Raw genomic sequence first — 20,516 nt, forward strand, 5'->3', positions numbered from 1 at the left:
AAAGGTAGACAATACCAGTATTGAGACTTACTGTTAAATTAGTGGCCACTGGAGGGTTTTCTGCATCACCAATTCTCTCTCTTAACCAGGCACCCCCCTTCCTGACAAGAGAGACAGATGAACATTTAACTGTGAAAAAATAAATATCTACTGCTTTAACATATCAAACACCCCAAATAGCTACTTTTTGATTGTGTATGCCTCAACTAAGTGTGATCAAGTAAAACAAATGAAAGTAATGAACTTACCATAAAAATATATCTGTGTTGTATTCTTTTTATCTGGTTCAACACATGGGTTGTCAGATCCAGCCAGATCCAACCCTGGTGCCTTGTACCAAAGCTTTAGATCCGAGAGCTCTGACTCCTCCCCTACCCACAATTCCCCTCTTCTGCCTGAACTACCTCAGAGCAAGTTTGCTAAATGACCATAAAACTCCTTATAAGTAAATACATGTGTGTGTGTGTGCGTGTATGCGGGCGGGCGCATTACGAGGTGAAGGGATCAGACAGGGTCCAAAAAATAAATAAATAAAAAGATCTGGCCAAACACTAAAGGCACAATGACAATTTGGAAGGGGGAAGGAGGGACGGGAGTTAAACCACACAAAAAAGACCACATGGATCTATTGTTATGTTATAATTTTTGTATCCAATGTTTTGTTTTTTCATGGGATTCAATGTGTGGGATAGATTAAGCTACCCAAAGGATATGTGTGTGTACTCAAGAAAGGATATTCCTGATTATGGCAGAGCCAAAAGATGTGTTCATCCTTGCATGCCCATCTAATTTGTAGTGAGTCACAAAAGTATGACTTAAGGACCAAGTTGCTGCTACACGTCACGTCGCTTAGCAAAGGCTGTTGAGGTTGCCACTGCTCTTGTAGAATGCGCATTAGGCTCTGATTGTACAGGCATGCCTAATGAATCATAGATAAAGGGAATGCAACTAGCTAATCATCTTGAGATGGTTATTTTTGAAACTGATTACCCAAACTTCTTCTTGGATGAGTATATGAACTGATCAGATTTTTTGATAGTCTTGGTACACAGGAGGTAAAATCTGAGTTGCATGTGCACATCTAATGCAACATGTTCTTTATTGGAAAAGATGGGGAAGAAAACTGGCAAGTCAATCTGTTGGTTCAAATTTATTTCAAAAGCCACTTTTGGGAGAAAAGAAGTATTTGTCCTTAAAGACGCTCTACTTTTATGAAAAAGCAGGAAGAGGGCCTTGTATGAGTGCTTAAAGTTCTGATATTCGTTTGAAGTAATGGCAACCAAAAATAGTCTTCCAAGAAAGAAACTTCGTATCTGTAGATACTGCTAGCTCAAAGGGTTTCTGGGTTGAAGACTGAAGCAAAATGGTGACATTCCAGGGAGGGATCAGATCACAAACTGGGAGTCCCAATAAAAAGGTACCTCTTACAACAGTCTTGGAAAGCTTGAGGGAAGCAACGGAAGCATTGTTGAAACCTATGTGGAAGTTTGAAATAGCTGCCAATTGTACTTTAATTGCTAAATAACTTGACCCAGCCATGAAAAGTTTTGAAAGATTTTAAAATTTTTGGAAGTGGAGCTGAAAAGGGTCACACAGATGGAGAAATTCTTCCATTTACTTTTGTAAATCTTTTTTTGGAGAATTTCTTTGTGAGGAAGATATGACTCACTACCAGGGAGGAAAGCCTGGCATCTCTGGCAATTGTTAAAATTGGAGAAACCATGCAGTTAGTTATAGGGTCTTGAGGTCTGGTAGAGACAGCCCAGAGTGGTGTGTGAGGAGAGCCAGAAATGGATCCAGCACTCATGGTGAGTGAACTAGTTAAGGCCAAAGAAAAGGGAACCAGACTTGCTGAGGCCAGGAGGAGGCAATGAAGATTACCTTGGTCTTGCATGCCATTGCTTTCTGAATGAACACTGTAATAGGAGAAATGCGTTTGAAAGGGGGAAGGTATAAGGAAGACCCAGGGGCATAGGATGAACTAGAGCATCTCTCAGTGACTGCTCCTGTGGAGGGATGAGGGCAAAGTAACTTCTGCATTTGCTGCTTAGGTAAGAAGCAAACAGATAACAGCAAGGTTGGCCCCAGTGGCTGAAGATCTCTGTTGCCACTCTTGTTGAGAGACCACTTGTGAGGCAGTTTAGTTCTGCTCAATTTATCCAACAGGATGCTGGATGTCCCAGGTATATGCATTGCTACTCGAAAGCAGTTGGAAGACATCACCTATTTCCAGATTCTCATGGCTTTTCGGCAAACAGGATACAATTGGGGTCCACCTTAATGATGTACTATACCACTGACATATTGTCAGAATGTATGGAAATCACACCCTTGGGTAGAGGGTTCTGAAGTGCGTGCAACGTAAGGGCTGCTCTTAACTCCAAGACGTTGATGTGAAGGTTGGCCTCTACTGAAGATAATGTTCCTTGGACTTTTCTCCCTTCAGAATGCCTCCCATCCCAAGAAGGGATGCGTTCGTGGTCACTAAGGCTTTTAGTATCAGGGATGGAAGAGTTTGCCCTGAGCAATTGAGTCAGACAAAATCCACCACTGAATGTGGTTCCTGCAGACCTGTGTGACATGTATTTTGTAGTACAGGGGAAGACTTTTCTGAGACCATTGTACTGCTAATGTCAACTGTAGAACTCTCATGTGATATATAGCTAAAGGGAACATTGCAATGGTAGAAGACATTAGACCTAGGAGGCAAAATATCAGACAAGCCTGGGGGGGTTGGGATGATTTACTACTTGAACAGTAACAGATCTGACTGATTTGACCCCCCCCCCCCGGGTAGTTTTGCTGTACAATGTTTATGTGGCAGCCTATGAATTTTATGGACTGGGCAGGCTGTAGCGTTTGCTCTTGTTGGTGTTTATAGATAGTTGCAACAGAAATGACTGATGTGCTAGAAGTGGATCTCTGGAGGCAGCAGTAAAAAGCCAATCATCAAGACAGGGAAACACTTGGATACATTGAAGCCTGAGATAGGCTGCCACAGCTGCCATTACCTTAGTGAACACCTGGGGGGCTGTGGTGAGACCAAAGAGTAGTATTCTGAATTGACACGGACTGGCACACAGCCATAAACGGGGGTGGGGGGTCTCCTGGACTGCCACTGTATCTTTATGTGATAGTAGGCGTTCTGGAGATCTATACAGCACATACAATCATCCTTTCTGAGCAGAGGCAGAATGGACTGTACAGTGACCATCCAGAATTTTGTCTGTTTTACAAACAGATTTAAACTGCTTATGTCCAAAATTGGTCTTAGGTCTCCTCTCTTTTTTGGTACTAAAAAGAACCTTGAATAGACTTCAGATTATAACTGGTGTTGGGGGACTGGTTGGATGAGTCTCTTGTCCAGCAACTTTTTAACTTCTGTTGCTACATATTCCAACTGATTGGGTTGTGTGTTGGGAATCTTTTGTTTTATTACCAGGGTTTCCAAAAAGGGTATAGTATAACCCCTGTTTATGATCCTCAACACCCATGCATCAGCAGTTGTATTTTGCCAGGCTTCAGGGTGTAAGGAGAAGCATCCCCAGACTGACACCACAGTGCAACAAACAAGGAAGTATTTGAGGATACTGATAAGGTTTCTCTGTGAAAGGTCCACAGAAACCTTGATTTTGTGGACTGCTTCTGCCTCTTGGGCGACATCCCATGGCATTGCCTCCTCTGCTGCTTCTGGGAAGTCGATCCCTAGAAATGTCATGGTGAAAACCTTATGATTTTTTGAATCACGTTTTTCATCCTCCTCTGATTCCTGAAAAATGATTTCTCAGGGGTTGAAAAACAGATTCTAATGGCAGACAAGGTCTTACAGTCCTGTTCACCTCTGGTAGGCATATCCTTGACCTTTGGTCTAAATAAGGTGGAGCTATCATGTGGAGCATTTATGAAAGACGTTTTGAAGCTTTCTGCAAAGTTGCACAGCCACAGACAGGTATGACAACACATTGTAATGCCTGCACCTGGTGCTCGGGCTACACCATCTGCTGCATTAGAAAGCAGTCTTAAGGCCATATTCGAAGATAACTGCAGGATAGACAACTGGGAATCCACTTTTTTTTGGACATATGTTGGTAACTTACCCACCAGGGAATTTGAAAGTTCCTTTATCAAATCCCTCTGAAAGCACGACAACAGAGTCGTACAGTTCAGCACGCGAAGAGAAAAAGTGGCTGAAGCACATATCTTTTTCCCCAGTTTGTCCAATGCCCCAGACTCCCTGCTAGGGGGATGGACAGAGGAACTCATCAGATGGTTCCTTTTCAGTGGCTGCTGCTACCACCATGGCATCTATGGCAGACCCCTTAATCCAGAAATTACTTTCTTTATGGTCAACTAAAATTCTATCTGGCTTCTTTGAAATGGGTTATGCCACATCAGGTTCCTTCCAGGTTTTCTGAGCAATAAGGTCGACAAAGGTTGTGGGGAGGGGGAACCACCCAGGATGTTGAAATGCCAGACTCAAAGGCTTCAAGAAATACTGACTCATCAGAAAAAGGGGTTTTGGTGGACCATTCCCCCATTGCTTCATCAATTCGTGGAGGTCTCCGAAGGAGACTTCTTCGAGGGGGACTTTGGTGAACCTCCTCCCTCATCGAAGTCAGTGTCTTCAACAAGACTCAGGACAGGAGTCACTATGCTTCTTTTTGCAAGTCTTCTTCTGAGGAATGTGCCATGGGGCTCTCGAGGGGGACACACTGGAATCAGATGTGGGACTCAAGTGCCGAATAATCTTGAAGCCTATGGGATCAATCTGTCTCTACCAGAATGTGAGGAGGACAGTACAGCCTCTGGAGAGATTATGGATGATTTGAACTCTGGGAGCATATCAGGCATCTTGGTCCAGCCATGGCCCTCTCCACAGCCAGTGGAATCAAAGAACCACCACCTATATTAGTCACGTCAGAAGCCCACTCGACTTCAATGACTGATGACTCCGATGAGGACCTCGGAATCAAGCTACTGAATACTGAAACCCCGAGCAACATTGATGACTCTGAAAATCTCAGAGTCAGCTCTACCACTGGAGCTCTGACACCGATTCTCTGGAACTCTACTTGACTCAAATGCATTGGAGTTGACTGAAATGAGGGAGGATGTCAAAACTAAAAAGTCTCCAGTGCTGTCAACTCTGAAGCTGGTATTGTGGGAAGGATGTATCTGACACACAGCTGTTTCAGGAATGTTGATGGTGTAGGAAGTTAAGAACACTGAGCTGTCAGGAGGGAAGGGGCTGATCCCAGACCTTTTCTCAGGGATGGAGCGGAAGAACTCCCAGCTGAATCTGTGTCCACAAAAACCTCACCATCATTCAGTCAACATCGGATTCCGTGAGGCTCCTAGTACATGGGCCAGATCTAGAGAATGAGCTTGTCTATGTATGATTTGAAGGTACCTTTTGTAATACAGAGTATGAAGCCTGGAAGTTTTCCATGGCAGAGTAAAGGGCAACCTTGGAAAATTCTGGACCTAAGCAACATTCAGATCAGAGTGTCTGGGTACTTTAGGTGTCAGACCTGCAATCACTGAGGGGTGGAATACCTTTTCTTAGTTACCTCTGGATGATTCTTGGATCTCTTATCTTTCAATTTTAACTTTCTTTCTCTCTCTCTGGATTTCTATTTTCTTTATCTCTCCTCTTTTTGTAGGAAAGAGAAGAGCTGAATGTCTTCGGGTCTGAAGACATTTTGGACCGTGTCTACAGAGGGAGAAGGCCTTTCAAAACTAATTTCTCTCTATGCCCTTGAATAGGCTCGAGTGACAAAAGCAGCACAGATGGAACATGAGACCTGTAGATGAGAAGGCCCCAAGCAGTAAACACACTGAGTATGGGTCTTGGTGTGGCATTTTATGCCTCATGAAGAACACTTTTTAAAACCTGTTGACATCAAAAAAAAAGTAATATAACAGTATAACAATTTTTTTCTAAGAAGCTAAACTTTGCTAATAAACTAGAAACCTAACAATATCTATATAAACACACTCAAACACAAAGAAAAAACTATCAGAAAGCTGTAACACCACACTATGACTACAATGTCCTAAACCTATCTAATATGACAAATGTCAACAATTTTCAAAGGAGGAAGAAAAGCATTCACTTGCCATGAATAGTTATGGAGCTCTTGGTCATTGTGGCTGGTTGACACAGGTGACAAACGAGATCTCAGGTAGTTTAGGCAGGAGAGAGGAATTCTGGGTATGGGAGGAGTCAGAGCTCTGTGATCCAAAGCTTTGGTACACAGCTCTGAGGTCGGGTCCAGCCCGATCCAACAACCCACACGTTAAATCAGATGAAAAAAGACAACATTTGATATAAAAGTTACAGTAATATAATTCCACTTACTTCCCTCATAGAGCCACTTTTATGCCACACCCTTCCCTGACAAGCCATAATGAAGGCCATTCATCTAGGATCACAAATGATGACTAATGCTTTCACACACCATTTGCCTCCCACCTCAAAAATAACCACTTTTTGAATGTGCACACTTACATTGTTTCAAGTTATATTTATCTATTACTTCTCAGTTTGGTACAGCGGTTGTGTTGTTGCCTCACAGCAAGAGGTTCTCCCATTCGATTCTCAGCTAATGTGCGGGGAGTGCCTTCTGTGTGGAGTCTGCATGTCCTGCCGTGGTTGAGTGGCCTCCGAAAGACGAATGGGAGTGCCTTCGCTGAAGGTTGAGCATCGGGCTGGCAACTCGGCACCATAAAAATCTAATGCCAATCATTAGCGGACCGGAGTTCCGCTGTGGCAGCCCCTTACCGGGAAAAGCCGAAAGACACAAACAGCTGATGTTCTCTTTTTCCTGTCAGTACAATTTTTTTTTTTACAAACCTACAAGCGAAGAGTATATCTGAACGGTGAAGTATCTGCTCCATAATGTGACATTTAGTAAAATGATTAAAGACTGCTGTGTAAGAGAACATCAGCTGTTTGTTTGTGCCTTTCAGCTTTTCCCGGTTAGGGGTCGCCACAGCGGAACTCCGGTCCGTTAATGATTGGCAGTAGAGTTTTACGTGCTGGCTTGCCGGGCCTAACGCACAACCTTCAACGAAGGAACGCCCATTCACGCATATCGCCACACAGAAGACACTCTGAGAATCGAACGGGCAACGTCTAACTGTGAGGCGACAACTGCATAACATGTACAGTAATATGTTATGAGATGGTTAGTCACGTCTGCTGCAAGAGGGAGAAGGAAGTGAGATGGCCTGTTACTAAACAGCAGCAAGCTGTTACAGTTCTGCATTGATTTTTCATTCATTAATTTTAGGGTAATTGTTTAATTAGTATATTAACTATATTGATAAAATAAACCATTCTTAAAGTACACAGTGGCATTTTTTTTATTGTACCTTTTACAGTTTTAAAGCAAATAAATAAAATAAAATGGGAATGACGAATTATCTTGGCACTCAATTCTGTTCTTTTTGCAGACAAGATGATGACTTATCCTTAGTTAAGTGATTAATGGATGACCTGGAATAGATGCACATCTAAGTGACAACCGGGCTCTTTTAAGACTGTAAATGATGTGACGTTCAGTTACCTATTCTGGATACATATTCACTTTGTTCTATGCCCTATTTTCTGCAATGGTTTGGTGGAACGCATTGATTAAAACAAAATTAAGGGAGTCAAGTATATGGATACTGCACTGTGTAACTGCTAGGATTTGGTTGCTGTTTCTATATTAAAACTATGTAGTAACAAAAGCAAGTGGTGTAGAACTGATTCAGAAAAGATATCCAAATGATTTTCTTAAAACCTCCTTCACCAAACTATGCCACAGGGGAAAACAAGCAAGACCTGAAGGACAGTGGGGAAGGGAATGGGGAATTACTCAGCAGTTCATCCACTGGCAAAGGCAATAAGTTACTTACAGTTTTTTTCTGTACTCAGTGTCTGCAGTTGTGAAGCTGAAAGTACTCTCTCGAGACTGCGGGATTTTGGTTGAGACAATGAATAGAAAGAACCTGAATGCCTTCGATCAAGTAGCATCTTCTTGATACGGGGGCTTTTCCTCAAACAGTTTTCTAAACCAAAAACAAGGTCAATAATACTCAGTAAAGATGCACTTAAGACGTTTCACTATGCTAAATCTGTTCAACTTTTCATTTACCTCTAGCTCAGAAACAACTACCAACAACTACGTGCAAGACCAGGTCACTTGTTCAGACAAAATGTACTTTCCATATTCAGGTAAAATGCAAGTTAGCTGTATACTTAAAAAAAAAAAAAAAAAAAATGAACTACAGCATCAAAGCTCACAGTATATTACATACACAGGAATATGCAACAAATCAGATGATCTTTGAAAAAGCCCTCTATAGTAGACACTACTACAATTATTTTCCTGAAGAGCTTCTAGCACCCCCCCCCCACTTCTGGTGCAAATCATAGTGCCAATGTAATGGGTCAAGAAGGTTCACCTTGCCTTGGCTCCCAAACTTTACCCTTGTGGAAATTGAGCAAACTTCTCTTGGAAGATGCATGCTAAACAAGCATACTAAAGGTAAAGGACCTTATACTTAAAGTGGCACAGGATACCTTCAGAAGACATGAGGGTTATTCAGCAATGGGAAAATAGGACAGTAATGAGCATATACAAGAGAGAAACCTCCTGAAGATCAAGTGATATGCTAGGCACTCAAATACCTGCAACATTTTATGTTGTGGTGTCTGCTACAGTGGTCAGCAGTTAGAAGAATCCCACACAACAGAATCTCTTAATGGTGATAGGAGCCACAAATTCCAAAGAAATAAATATCAGAATGTCAAATTTTGTTGCAAGGAAGTTCCAAGGGAAGCCCGGCTCTTGAAGTCAACAGTTATCCTTGGTGAAAAATCAGAACTAAAGTCCAATTAACTACAGCACAGATGTTTGCAATGGACACTGTGAAACAGGAGCTAGAGGAAGTACATTCTTGGTTTAGAAACTTTAAATTGGTGAAACATACTTACCTGTATGAAATGATCTTAACTCCAATGAACACACTGCCTCAAAGGAGGAAAAAAAAACACACACGAAAAAGGACCGGGCAGATAGAAACATAACCAAAAACCCTATAAGAAGGGAATGTGGGTGTTTAACTTGAAGTACCACTATGTGCAGAAACTGAAATATATATTTTTCATCTTTCCATGAAGTTCTACACAATCTAACCCTACCAGCACCACAATAACTACTTATTACTAATTTTATTATATTTTATTTTATGATATAATTTTATTATATACAAGCAGTGGTGGTGTAACGGTAGCGTTGTCGCCTCACAGCAAAAGGTTCTCCTGTTCGATTCTCGGCTAGAGCGCCTTCTGTGTGGAGTCTTCATGTCCTCCCCGCGGTCAAGTGGCGTTTGAAGACATGGGTAAATGGGCATGCCTTCACTGAAGGCTGAGCGTCAGGCTGGCACCTCTGCACCATAAAAAGCGACTGCCAATCATTAGCGGACCGGATTCCGCTGTGGCGACCCCTAACCGGGAAAAACTGAAAGAAAAACAACTAATTTTACAATATTTTTCTAAATCCTGAATACCTTCATAGGGGCAGACATGCTGACACAATTACTTTCTTGGAAAAGTACCTCTAGCACATAATGCCCTAAGAGAGCACAGAATTAGAAGTTATGTACTTACCATAACGTTCCATCTGAGTAGGTGGATTCCTTTGTCTGCAACCTGTGGGTTATGGATCCGATATCGGATCCGAACCGGCATGATTATCCAGCTATGGATCCGAGCTCCTAGCTCCTCCCCTCACCCATAATGCCCTGCTCTCCCTACATGACCTCAGATCGAGTTTGCACTGAATCAAAATACCCTGGAAAGGGTAACACGTAATATGCAGGAAACTGACAAGGCCAGGGGGATAGGAGGGCGGGATGGTTGCAGACAAATGAATCCACCTACTCAGATGGAACGTTATGGTAAGTACATAACTTCTAAATCTGAAGTAGGAGATTCATTTGTCTGCAACCTGTGGGACAGAGTCCCCAGCTACCTGAATCTTGGGCGGCCGTCATGGAAGGATATTCCGGAGCACCACGGAGCCAAAGGATGCTCTACCTCTAGATGTGATATCCAGCTTGTAATGAGAAATAAAGGTATGAGATGAAGCCCAAGTGGCTGCTGAACAAATGTCATCCAGAGGAATCCTAGCCTTAAAGGCCGCTGAGGTAGAAACTGACCGGGTCGAATGGGCAAGGACTCCCTCCGGTGCGGGCCTGCCAGAAGCTTGATAAGCTAACAGAATACATTGCGAAATCCAGCGTGACAAGGAGACTTTGGAAATTGGCTTACCCAGACTGAATTTGTAAAGGAAATGAACAACTGGTCGGATTGCCTATGACCAGTCGTCCTGTTAAGATAAAAACGAAGCTGCCTGTGAACATCCAAGGAATGCAGCTTGTATTCACCCTTGTTTTGGTATTTAGGAAAGAAAACAGGGAGGTTAATGGACTGATTAATGTTTGCTTCTGAAGCTACCTTAGGAAGAAAGGAGGGATTGGTCCTGAGGTATACGCGGTCCGGATGGAAGACCAAGTAAGGAGGCTTTATGGATAAGGCTTGAAGCTCCGAAACTCATTTGGCCGAAGTAATGGCTACTAAAAAAGCAGTCTTGAGGGATAAAAATTTTAGATCTACTGTGGCCGCAGGTTCGAAGGGGGGAGCGGTCAAGGCCTGAAGAACCAAGGAAAGATCCCATGGAGGAACCGCTTGTTTGATAGGGGGTCTAAGGAGAAAGGTGCCTTTTAGAAAGATCTTACACAATTTGGCAGACATAAGTGGTCCAGAGTCATGACCAACATGATAATGAGAAATGGCCGCGAGCTGCACTTTGACCGTGGAACTACTGGCACCATCATTAAAAAGAGTGGTTAAGAAGTCTAGCACCATAGGAAGGGGAACGGTGAAGGGATCTAGACCTTGCCGCTCCGCCCAAATGGAGAATCGTTTCCATTTACTGTGGTAAACTTTCCTGGTAGATGGTTTATGAGCCGCTACCAGGATGGCCTTAACGGGTGATGAGATACCGGGAGTCCTAATTAGGAGTGGAACTGGAGCAGCCAAGCAGTCAGCTTCAGGTTGTCCAGATTCGGAGTTGGTAGGTTCGATGGGTGCGATATCAGATCCGGAATGGGATCTAGAATCTAAGGTGGATTCACCGAGTGAGACCTTAGGTAAGGGAACCAGATCTGTCGAGGCCAGAATGGGGCAATGAGGATCATTCTGCACCCCAACCGAGAGGCTTTCTGAAGAACTTGGAGCATCAGAGGCAAAGGGGGGTAAGCATAAAGAAGACCGGGAGGCCAAGCATGCACCAGAGCATCTCTCGGGAAATCCCCTGGAGGAGGGATTAGAGCAAAAAAACTGTCGCACTTGGTGTTTAAGGGAGACGCAAAAAGATCGCAACAAGGAGTTCCCCACCGTGCGAAGATACGTTTTGCTACTTGAGCATTGAGAGACCACTCCGGAGAGAATGGTGCGACTGAGCTTGTCCGCAAGGATGTTGAACCGACCCGGAATATGCGTTGCGATGAGAAAGCGGTTGGTGGAGATCGCCCATTCCCACACTCTCATGGCTTCTCGACATAAGGGATAAGACCTGGTTCCCCCCTGTTTGTTGATGTACCAGACTACCGACATGTTGTCTGACTGAATCGCAATTGTTCCCAGGGGAAGAAAGGCCTGAAGTGCTCGCAATGCCAAGAGCACTGCTCTCATCTCTAGAACATTGATATGCAGGGAGGTCTCTGAGTCGTTCCACGTGTCTTGGACCGTCCTGCCTGCAAAATGCCCCGCCCACCCGAGGCGGGAGGCATCCGTGGTCACCGTGGCGAGAGGGGGAGAAGCACAAAAGGGGCGGCCTCCGTGGAGATCCTGTGAGTGGAGCCACCACAAGAGGGACCGCTTGCAGCCTTGCTGATCGCAATGGGATGATGCAGAGGTAGAGCAAGGTAAGACCACTGAACTTGAAGTGTCCACTGAAGGACCCGCATGTTGAACCTGGTGAGAGGAAGAAGAGATATTGCTGCCGCCATGGACCCTAGAGCCCTCAGGACCAATTCCGCCGGAACAGAGCTGGAGTGGAGGATGGCCCGCACCTGGAGTCGCAAATTTTGAACTCTGTCGGCTGTGAGGAAGGCTCTTAACTCCCTCGTGCCTAGCCTGGCACCTATAAAGTCTACCAACTGAGTAGGGGCCAGATTGGATTTTGTTACATTTATCGTGATGCCCAGGCGGGGAGCTAGATGAAGAAAGGAGTCTCGCGCCAATGATAGTAGATGCCTTGTTGGGGCGGTAAGGAGCCAGTCATCCAGGTACGGGAAGACCTGCACCCCCCTGAAGCCTCAGGTGGGCCGCAACCACTGCTAATACTTTGGTGAACACCCTGGGGGCTGTGGTGAGACCAAAGGGAAGGACCCTGAACTGGTAGTGACTGGCTCCCAGCCGGAAGCGAAGAAACCTTCTGGAATGTCTGTCCATTAGTATGTGGTAGTACGCATCCTTGAGGTCTATAGAGCACATCCAGTGATTCTCTCCCAGAAGAGGGAGGATGGATTGCAAGGTGACCATCCGGAACTTCTCCTTGGGAACTGCCAGGTTTAACAGGGACAGGTCTAAAATTGGTCTGAGGTCCCCCGTCTTTTTTGGCACTAAAAAGAACCTGGAGTGGAACCCTGATCCGATCTGGTCTGGGGGGACGGGCTGGATGGCTCTTTTCCCCAGCAGATGGCCAATTTCTGCCGAAGCGGCCTCCCACTGACCGGGTGGACCGTCGGGGAGGGATTTTAATGTAAATGGAATGTAAAGCAAGGGAATCTTGTATCCTCTTCTGGATATAATGTAGAGGACCCAGCTGTCTGATGTTATGGACTCCCATGCCGCTAGTTGCTCCGAAAAATGTCCCCCGACTGCCTCCAGAGTGGAGCAGTTGGGCAACCCTTCAGGGCTGCTGCGCGGGCCGTTCAGAGAAAGGTTCTCTGGACCCGAAGTTCCTGGGAGCCCCTCTGCCCCTGGGGCGGCATCCTCTCCCTGTCCTCCTCTGCCACGGAAGGACTGGTTGTCCGGAGCGGGTTGGGATTGCTGCGACTTCCGGAACCACATCTTCTTCTGGCCCTTTTGGTTCCTAGAGTAGGACCTCTGGGGCACAGAGAAGCGGATTCCGACGGTAGACAGCATCTTCCCGTCCTTCTCGCTCTGGGTCAAGGTGTCGCGAACCATCTCGCCAAAAAGGGCAGAACCATCAAGGGCGCTCGAAGGACGCCTTGAAGGGCTCCGTGAAATCGCAATGGCGGAGCCAGGCCTGGCGCCTCGTGACTAGGCCTACTCCCGCAGCTCTAGCGGCTCCCTCAGTAGCATGGGACAGCAACCGCACAGAGGTATTTGTCACGGATAGAAGAGTGGCCATACGGGTGGAGTGCAAAAGTTTGTCCTCCTCCGACATGGACTCGGGGGGGGGGGGGGGTATGCAGCATATTCTTTAATAAGATCGCGCTGCATCCTGATAAAATGTGCCAGGTAGTTGAGCGCCCTCACTGAGAAGGTCGCTGAACTAAACATACGCTTCCCTAAGCGGTCCATCATCCGAGACTCCTTGCTCGGAGGATGGACTGAGGGACTCTCCTGGGTGAGCTCCCTCTTGGTGGCTGCTGCCGTCAACATGGCATCTACAGGGGGCCCCTTACTCCAGTGGGCACGGTCTGCCGGGGGGCTAAGGATATGGTCTGGCCTTTTGGAGATGGGCTCCACGGTGTCCGGTTCCTTCCACGCCCTGGTGGTAATGAGGTCCACCAGGGAGTCGGCAGGAGGGGACACCCAAGAGGTAGATGGGCCCGCTTCGAATGCCTCCAAGAACACGGACTCGTCCGAGGAAGACTTGGGGGCAGACCACCCCCCCTTATGCGAAGCATTTCCATGATGTCTCCAAAGGAGACATCCTCGGGGGGTGATCTTGGGGAGCCTTCCCCTTCCTCCAAATCCGTGTCTTCAGTTAAAGACTCGGGGCAGTCTATGTGCCTCCTTTTACACGTATGCTTGCGAGGGGCTTCCTCGGGGGGGCTGTCAGAGGAGCCCTCGTAAGCAGTGTATTGTTCCAAAGGAACAGCTTGGGGCACTGAAGCGGGCTGTCCCAGTGGCCGGATGGTGGAAGCCTGACCCAGTGCAGATGGAGCGCGGGACAGAGCCGAAGCAAGTGCCGGGGGTCCGGAAGCCCTCAACAGAGCCCTCTCCACTACATCAAAAGCCGAAGGGGAGCCAGCCTCGACCAAAGGATCCGAAAGTCGGCTCCCCCTCAGATCCGAAGAGTGGATCGGAGCTGGTCCCGAGACACTCGGATCCGAGGGACCAGTGCGCTCCGACACAGATGGCGCCGAAGGCACACTGAGTCCCCCGGATCCGAAGCTTGGAGCCAGGCTCTGAGAGGTCGGATCCGAAACACTCGAGGGCAGGGTCGGATCCGAAGTACCTAGTACTATCGGCGCCAACCACCCCTGCCCGGCTGCCCGGCTCCGAACGCTCCGAACCCAGGTAGAGGGTCGGCGAAGGAGCTATAGGCTTGAAAAATGGGGTCGAGCTCCCCCCCAGGGGGGGGGGAGGCAGGAGCACTCCCATCTGCATCTGGGCCTGGATGAACCTTCTCATCATCCGGTCCAGATCGGAGTCGGAAAGGCTATACGTGGATCTCGAAGAGGCTACCGAGGTAGGCCTTGAGTGCCTCCTCGATAGCCTCGACGGAGATTGGGTCTCCTCCTCCTCCTCAGGCCCCGGTGAAAAGCAGACCGGAGCCGAGGAGGGGGAGAGCCAGCAGCCATGGAGGCCGGAGGAGAAGCACGCTTAGCTGGCGGGGCCGAAACGGAGGTCTCGGCCCGCCGCTTGTGGTGCTTCTCTCTCCGATCCTTTTTCCTTGCCTCTCTCTCCTCCAACCTAGCAGCGGGAGGTTGAGTCCCAGGTGGAGGAGGGAGAGCAGGCGAGGAGGGAACCGAGGCCACGGTACCCACCACCGGAGCGGGAGCCGAAGCCGAGTCCGGGGGTAGAAGTCCCGCCAGGACCAGCTTCGACCTCCGCTCCTTCAATGCCCTGGGGTTGAACCCTGCACAAATGGAACATCCAGAAGTGAGGTGTTCAACCCCAAGGCATTGAACGCACCGAGTGTGGCCATCAGCAGGGGAGAGCTCATGGCCACACTCGGAGCACTTGGAAAATATTGCCTTAGGGGCTTCTGACATGATAAAGTCTTTTTTTTTTTTTTTTTTTTTTAAACAAACAAACAAAAAAATAAGACAGATAACTAGTATAAAACTAGCACACACACAAGGCCCCAAACAAAACACACAAACAGAAACTCCGACCAGCGAGGGGAGGGTATAAAGTTAAAGTTTTAAAATTAAAAATTTTAAACTAAAACTATCAAAATATAAGGGGAAACATAACACAATCACTCGAAACTCACAACAAATATTTAAAATAAAGCTTTCTTAAGGTTTAAATTTCACTTAGCTGAAGAGCTCAGAATCCAAGACCTGGTTACCAGCGCGGCAAACTAGATCTGGGGTCATGTAGGGAGAGCAGGGCATTATGGGTGAGGGGAGGAGCTAGGAGCTCGGATCCATAGCTGGATAATTATGCCAGTTTGGATCCGATATCGGATCCATAACCCACAGGTTGCAGACAAATGAATCTCCTACTTCAGATCCAGTGTTGTCAGGGGCAAAGGGGGGGATAAAAAAATCATCCTTGTTTTCTCCTCCTGAATCTTCGGAATCACTTTGGGATTAATAGTAGGTTGATAGGTAGTTACTAGGCATGCAGTCCAGAAGACCAATTACAAGCCAAGCGCAAATTCCCAACTGCCCCAAAGCACCACCTGGTTAAGTGACTTGTTCAAGGTTACATGATGGGCAGACGAAGGCTGGGAGAATCAAACCCTGTACCACAGGAAGTCATTAACAGTTCATACACTTACTTTTCTGTCAACTACCAGATAAGAAAACGAATATAGGAACATTTGTTTCTTAGGGGTGCTGAATGTACTCAATGCCTAAGCTTTGGGGTATGGCGTTCTGGTACAAAACCTCTAATCTGATAGTCCTTGTGTGAAACAAGAGAGATCCACTTCAGGCATACCTTACTTCTGAGATAGGGATGAAAAGACATACTTGTCTAACCGCCATTCATGAACAACCACTGTTGCCCTGCTCAGCTGATCTGCTAGTAATACTGACCCCTGTAGGGATGCAAACTGCCTTCAGTATCAGATTCAGAATCACCTGCCAGTTTTTAGGACAATCCTACACAAATGAGAGTAATATATTCCTCCTTGATTTTTGATATACCACATTGACTATAGTGCAGTCTGTTACAACCCTCAGGGTTCCTGAGACTCGGAGGGATTTGAAGGATGTCCATACATTTTGGATTGCTAGCATTTCATTTATGTTTATATGAAACATGGCCTTTGACCTGCACCAAGTGCCTTGTACTTTTAATACTGCTGCATGTGCAGCCATAGGCTCAGTCTGATGCAGATATGGTGAGGGTCTGATGCAGGGTCTTGAGGCAAAGAAGCATTCTCTTGTTCTCATGGATGGCTAATATTCACCAATGCATTTCCTTCTTTAAGCAAGGGAGAGGATGCTTTACAGTGTGTAGTTGCTAATCTCAAAAGTTCCTTAGGTACCCCTGGGCCTTTTACATATGCAGTCTTGTCTGGGTGATCATGAGGACTGAGGCTGTGATGTGTTTCAGCATCCTGAGAATCTCTCTAACTGCCATCATAGTTCTTTGTGACACTAGTTTGGAAGAATGGGATAACGGATACTGTTTTGCACAGAGGAAACAAAATCGTACTCTCGGGTGTCACAGAAAGCCTCCATGAACTTGGTTCTCTGTGTGAGTTCCATTTTGGACTTTGATAGGTTCAGGGTGAACCCTAACATTTGCAGACATTGTTAAGCAAAGGAAAAGGCCTTTAACATCTCCTCCCTGGAAGGAGTCTGCAGAAGGTATTCATTTAGGTCTGGGTAAATATGCACATCATTTGTCCTCCAATTTGTTACTAGTGGGGCTCGGCACACTGCAAAGACTCCTGGGGCAGTAGCTAAGCCAAAAGACAAAGCGGTGAACTGGAATGTCAAAACTTTACCCAAAATCTTAGGACTTTCCTCTGTTTCAGATGAACAGGCATGTGCCCATTGTCATCATGAATGTCTTTGGCTAAAAGACAGAGAGGGAGAGAAGGGGCTGGAAGGTTAACAGAACAAACAACAAATCAGATTCATGATTCAAGCAGCAACATCTTCATGAAAAACCAGTAAACCAAAGTGAGGTGTAGTGGTTATCTCTAAATTAATTCCACAATGTCTACTCCATTAATCAATGTTTAGTTTTATTAAACTTGATGTTCACTATATCCAAAATGTCATATAAAATAAAATGAAAGGGCACTAGGTTAGGTGCTTTCATTGTGTGCGAGTCAGCATAGACTTCTTCAAAACCTAGTGCATCTACAAAGGAAATAGCCTTGTATAAAATCAAGGTCAAAGTGCAAAATAATAATTTAGTAAATTAAAATATAACTGCGTGCCCCACTATAAAACTGCCCCCCCCCCCCCCCAATATAACAGCAGTATTTACAACAGCCATATTTTGCCATTTTCTTTTCTTTGTTGGACTTGTAACTGCTTCCTACTGGATTTCTCAAACAAATCTTTCAAGTGAATAACTTTCCTGTGTGAGAAAACTAGTCTGTCACCTGATAACAGAGTTATTCAGCATGATGCAGCCTTTCACAAGTTACAACAGGGCTTTTCTGCTTTCTTTGACTGTGCATGTAATAAAACTTAGACGTTAAGATGACAAATATCACTTTATGATGGAAAGTGAATCAAACAACAATACTAACTTGAAGAGATGAAGTGGCTGAGCCTGAAACATTGTTCCAGTGTTTAATTATTGTGTCCTGAATACATTAGAGGTATTGCTAGTACTGGGTATAATCATAGCCTGATAAAAAGTGTCCAAGCTGTGTGTCTTATAACTGTCCCTGTAAAAAAAAAAAACATCTTTCAACAATGGTTTAAAATCCATATACCTTCTTTCAGTGATCTCCTCGGTCAGACAACTCAACATATCTAGGTGGTAACCCTTCTCCAAAAACATCTTAGTAACTCTATTTCCTTATTAAATAAATTATCACTCACTAGCCTAGAAATTCTAATGAAAAGGCTGGCCTTTTACCACACTGGCCTAATGCCAACCAAGATGGTTACTAGTATAGTGTATATAGAAATTCTAGAAGGTAGGTTTCCTATATACATTGGAGCAGAAGGCCTTCTCAACTTCATTTTTTGCATAGCAAGATGTCTAAATTTATTTCACGGGCATATACAGTATAAGCGAATAAAAAAAAATTATTCAAATTTAAGTATTTAAAAAATTCAAGTTTACTGCTGTCACAGGTCCATAAAATAAATATATCACCCAAATACCTAAAATACTTCAGGACATACTGGTTAAATTCAGAATTAACAAAGTGTGTCTCCCAGTAAGCTAGAACTAAACTAGCATAAATGGGTGCACAAACAGCACAATGGATCACATCAGGATTGTGACCCAAACTATGTGGCTGGCTGGTAGAAGAGAGCTCACAAGCTAGTCATGCTTACACAGCTACTGGAGTATGATACCACACCAGATGTATGCACTGCAGACACTGATGAGCCATGCAGCTTCAAAGAAAAGAGTGCCAAAATAATTTGTACAGTGGATGAACGCAGTCACAGACCCATCACGTACAGTACCTATAGTGTTCTATTTCATGAAACATGCATACTGCACACAGTATCGCTATCATAGACTTGATTCAGCGTGATGCAGTCTTTCACAAGTTACAACAGAGCTTTTCTGCTTTCCTTGGTTGTGTATGTAATAAAATGTATAAGCTAAGATGACAAATAGCACTTTATGATGGAAAGTGAATCAAAGAACAGCAACACTAACTTGAAGATGCAAAGTGGCTGAGCCTGAAACAGATCAGATGGCAGAATTTACCTTAAATTTGAGTGTGCTCCCCAAGTTTACGTTTGAAAATTATGATGCTGATTTGCCTAACACTGACCCTTATTTTCTTATGAACTCTTCCCTTACTTAAGCTACATCACACAAAATTAATTTGTTGTACCTGTACTTTGGGATCAAAACTAAAGGGATACAGATTAAGCTAAGTAATATATGCAAAGCCAAGCAAAGACTTATCAATCACAACATATGTAACCTCCAAACACTGGACCTATCTCAGTTTCGATTTCTCAAGGGCAGGTCATGCTTACTGAACCTGATGGATTTTTTAGAAAAGGCCACCAAAGTAATGGATGAAGGCAAAATGGCACACACCACATATGTCAACCTAGCCAAAGCTTATTTATTTATTTATTTATTTTTTGTTGTCCTGGTCAAAGTTTGACAATTCCCCGCTTAAGCATAGTAGAAAATCTAAATAAACTGGGAATAAACCCCTACTGTCACCCACTAGAATGCCAACTGGCTCACAGATAGGATGCAGATAATCAAAACGGGAAGTTACCTCCACAAAGAAACTAGTCATCACTGCAATGCCCGGGGTTCAGTGCTGGGACCTCTCTTGTCTGGCAACTACTTTTCTGAAGTAAAAGTCAATACTAAGGGCTCTGGCTGATTAGGTTTACAGATGACTGCAAGTTAGCAGTAGTCAACGAATCCCGAAATGACTTGGCCATCCTGCAGGAAGTTTTGTCCCAAATAAATATCTGGTGCCAAAATCATGGACTGAAAACTTAATGCCAAGACATGCACTACTGTATCCTTTGGGAAGTCATCTCTCCCAGGGAACTACTATACTGACAATATGCCCCAAAGAGTTGACACAGTTGTTCAGGATTTGGGAACCTATGGAGGCAGTGACCTAACTTTTGACCAACATGTATCCATTGTTGTAAGAAAGTCCTTCTATATTTCAAAACTCAAATAAAGTGATGGGGGTCTAGATCTAGGGTCACCATTATCCCCCTTTATTCTGCCCTCATTAGACCAATCATTGAATATAATGACCCCCCCCCCCCCTTGGCATGCATCTGTCAAGACACATGCAACAATTACAATGCCCACAGAGATACCTTACTAAAGAATGCAAGGCCTAAACAACATGTCCTACATGGATCGCGTCAAAGCTCAGTCACTATACTCTAACCTACAGAATTCTAAGAGGTGGCCTGTGTATGGCATACAGGGCCATCCTTTGATCCAATACTGATGGATTTACTGCATATCAGCAAGTCAAATGGCATAAGAAATACTCTGTCTAGTGATCTAAGATCCTTCTGCAACATCAATAGAATGGTTTGGAGGGATAGGTACATCAACCAGAGCATAATGATGCTCTGGAACAGACTCCCCTATCCACATAAAACAAAATTCATCCTTGTTCATATTTAAGCACAACTTGTATCTAGGGCTG

The 20,516-nt window shown here is 45.0% G+C and overlaps 1 protein-coding gene across 1 annotated transcript in view; it reads right to left on the reverse strand.

Moving 5' to 3' along the window:
- Window positions 1-20,516, reverse strand: part of TICRR (TOPBP1 interacting checkpoint and replication regulator) — a 3,405,639-nt gene that overhangs the window by 661,606 nt on the left and 2,723,517 nt on the right. The window contains exon 20 of the mRNA XM_044078205.1: window positions 7,906-8,058. Within this exon, the coding sequence (XP_043934140.1) occupies window positions 7,906-8,058 (153 nt within the window). The remainder of the gene's footprint in view (window positions 1-7,905; window positions 8,059-20,516) is intronic.

This window comes from Protopterus annectens, chromosome 7.part0 (assembly GCF_019279795.1).
Source record: "Protopterus annectens isolate FY-2018-M chromosome 7.part0, PAN1.0, whole genome shotgun sequence".
In the NCBI taxonomy this organism is placed as follows: Eukaryota; Metazoa; Chordata; order Ceratodontiformes; family Protopteridae; genus Protopterus; species Protopterus annectens.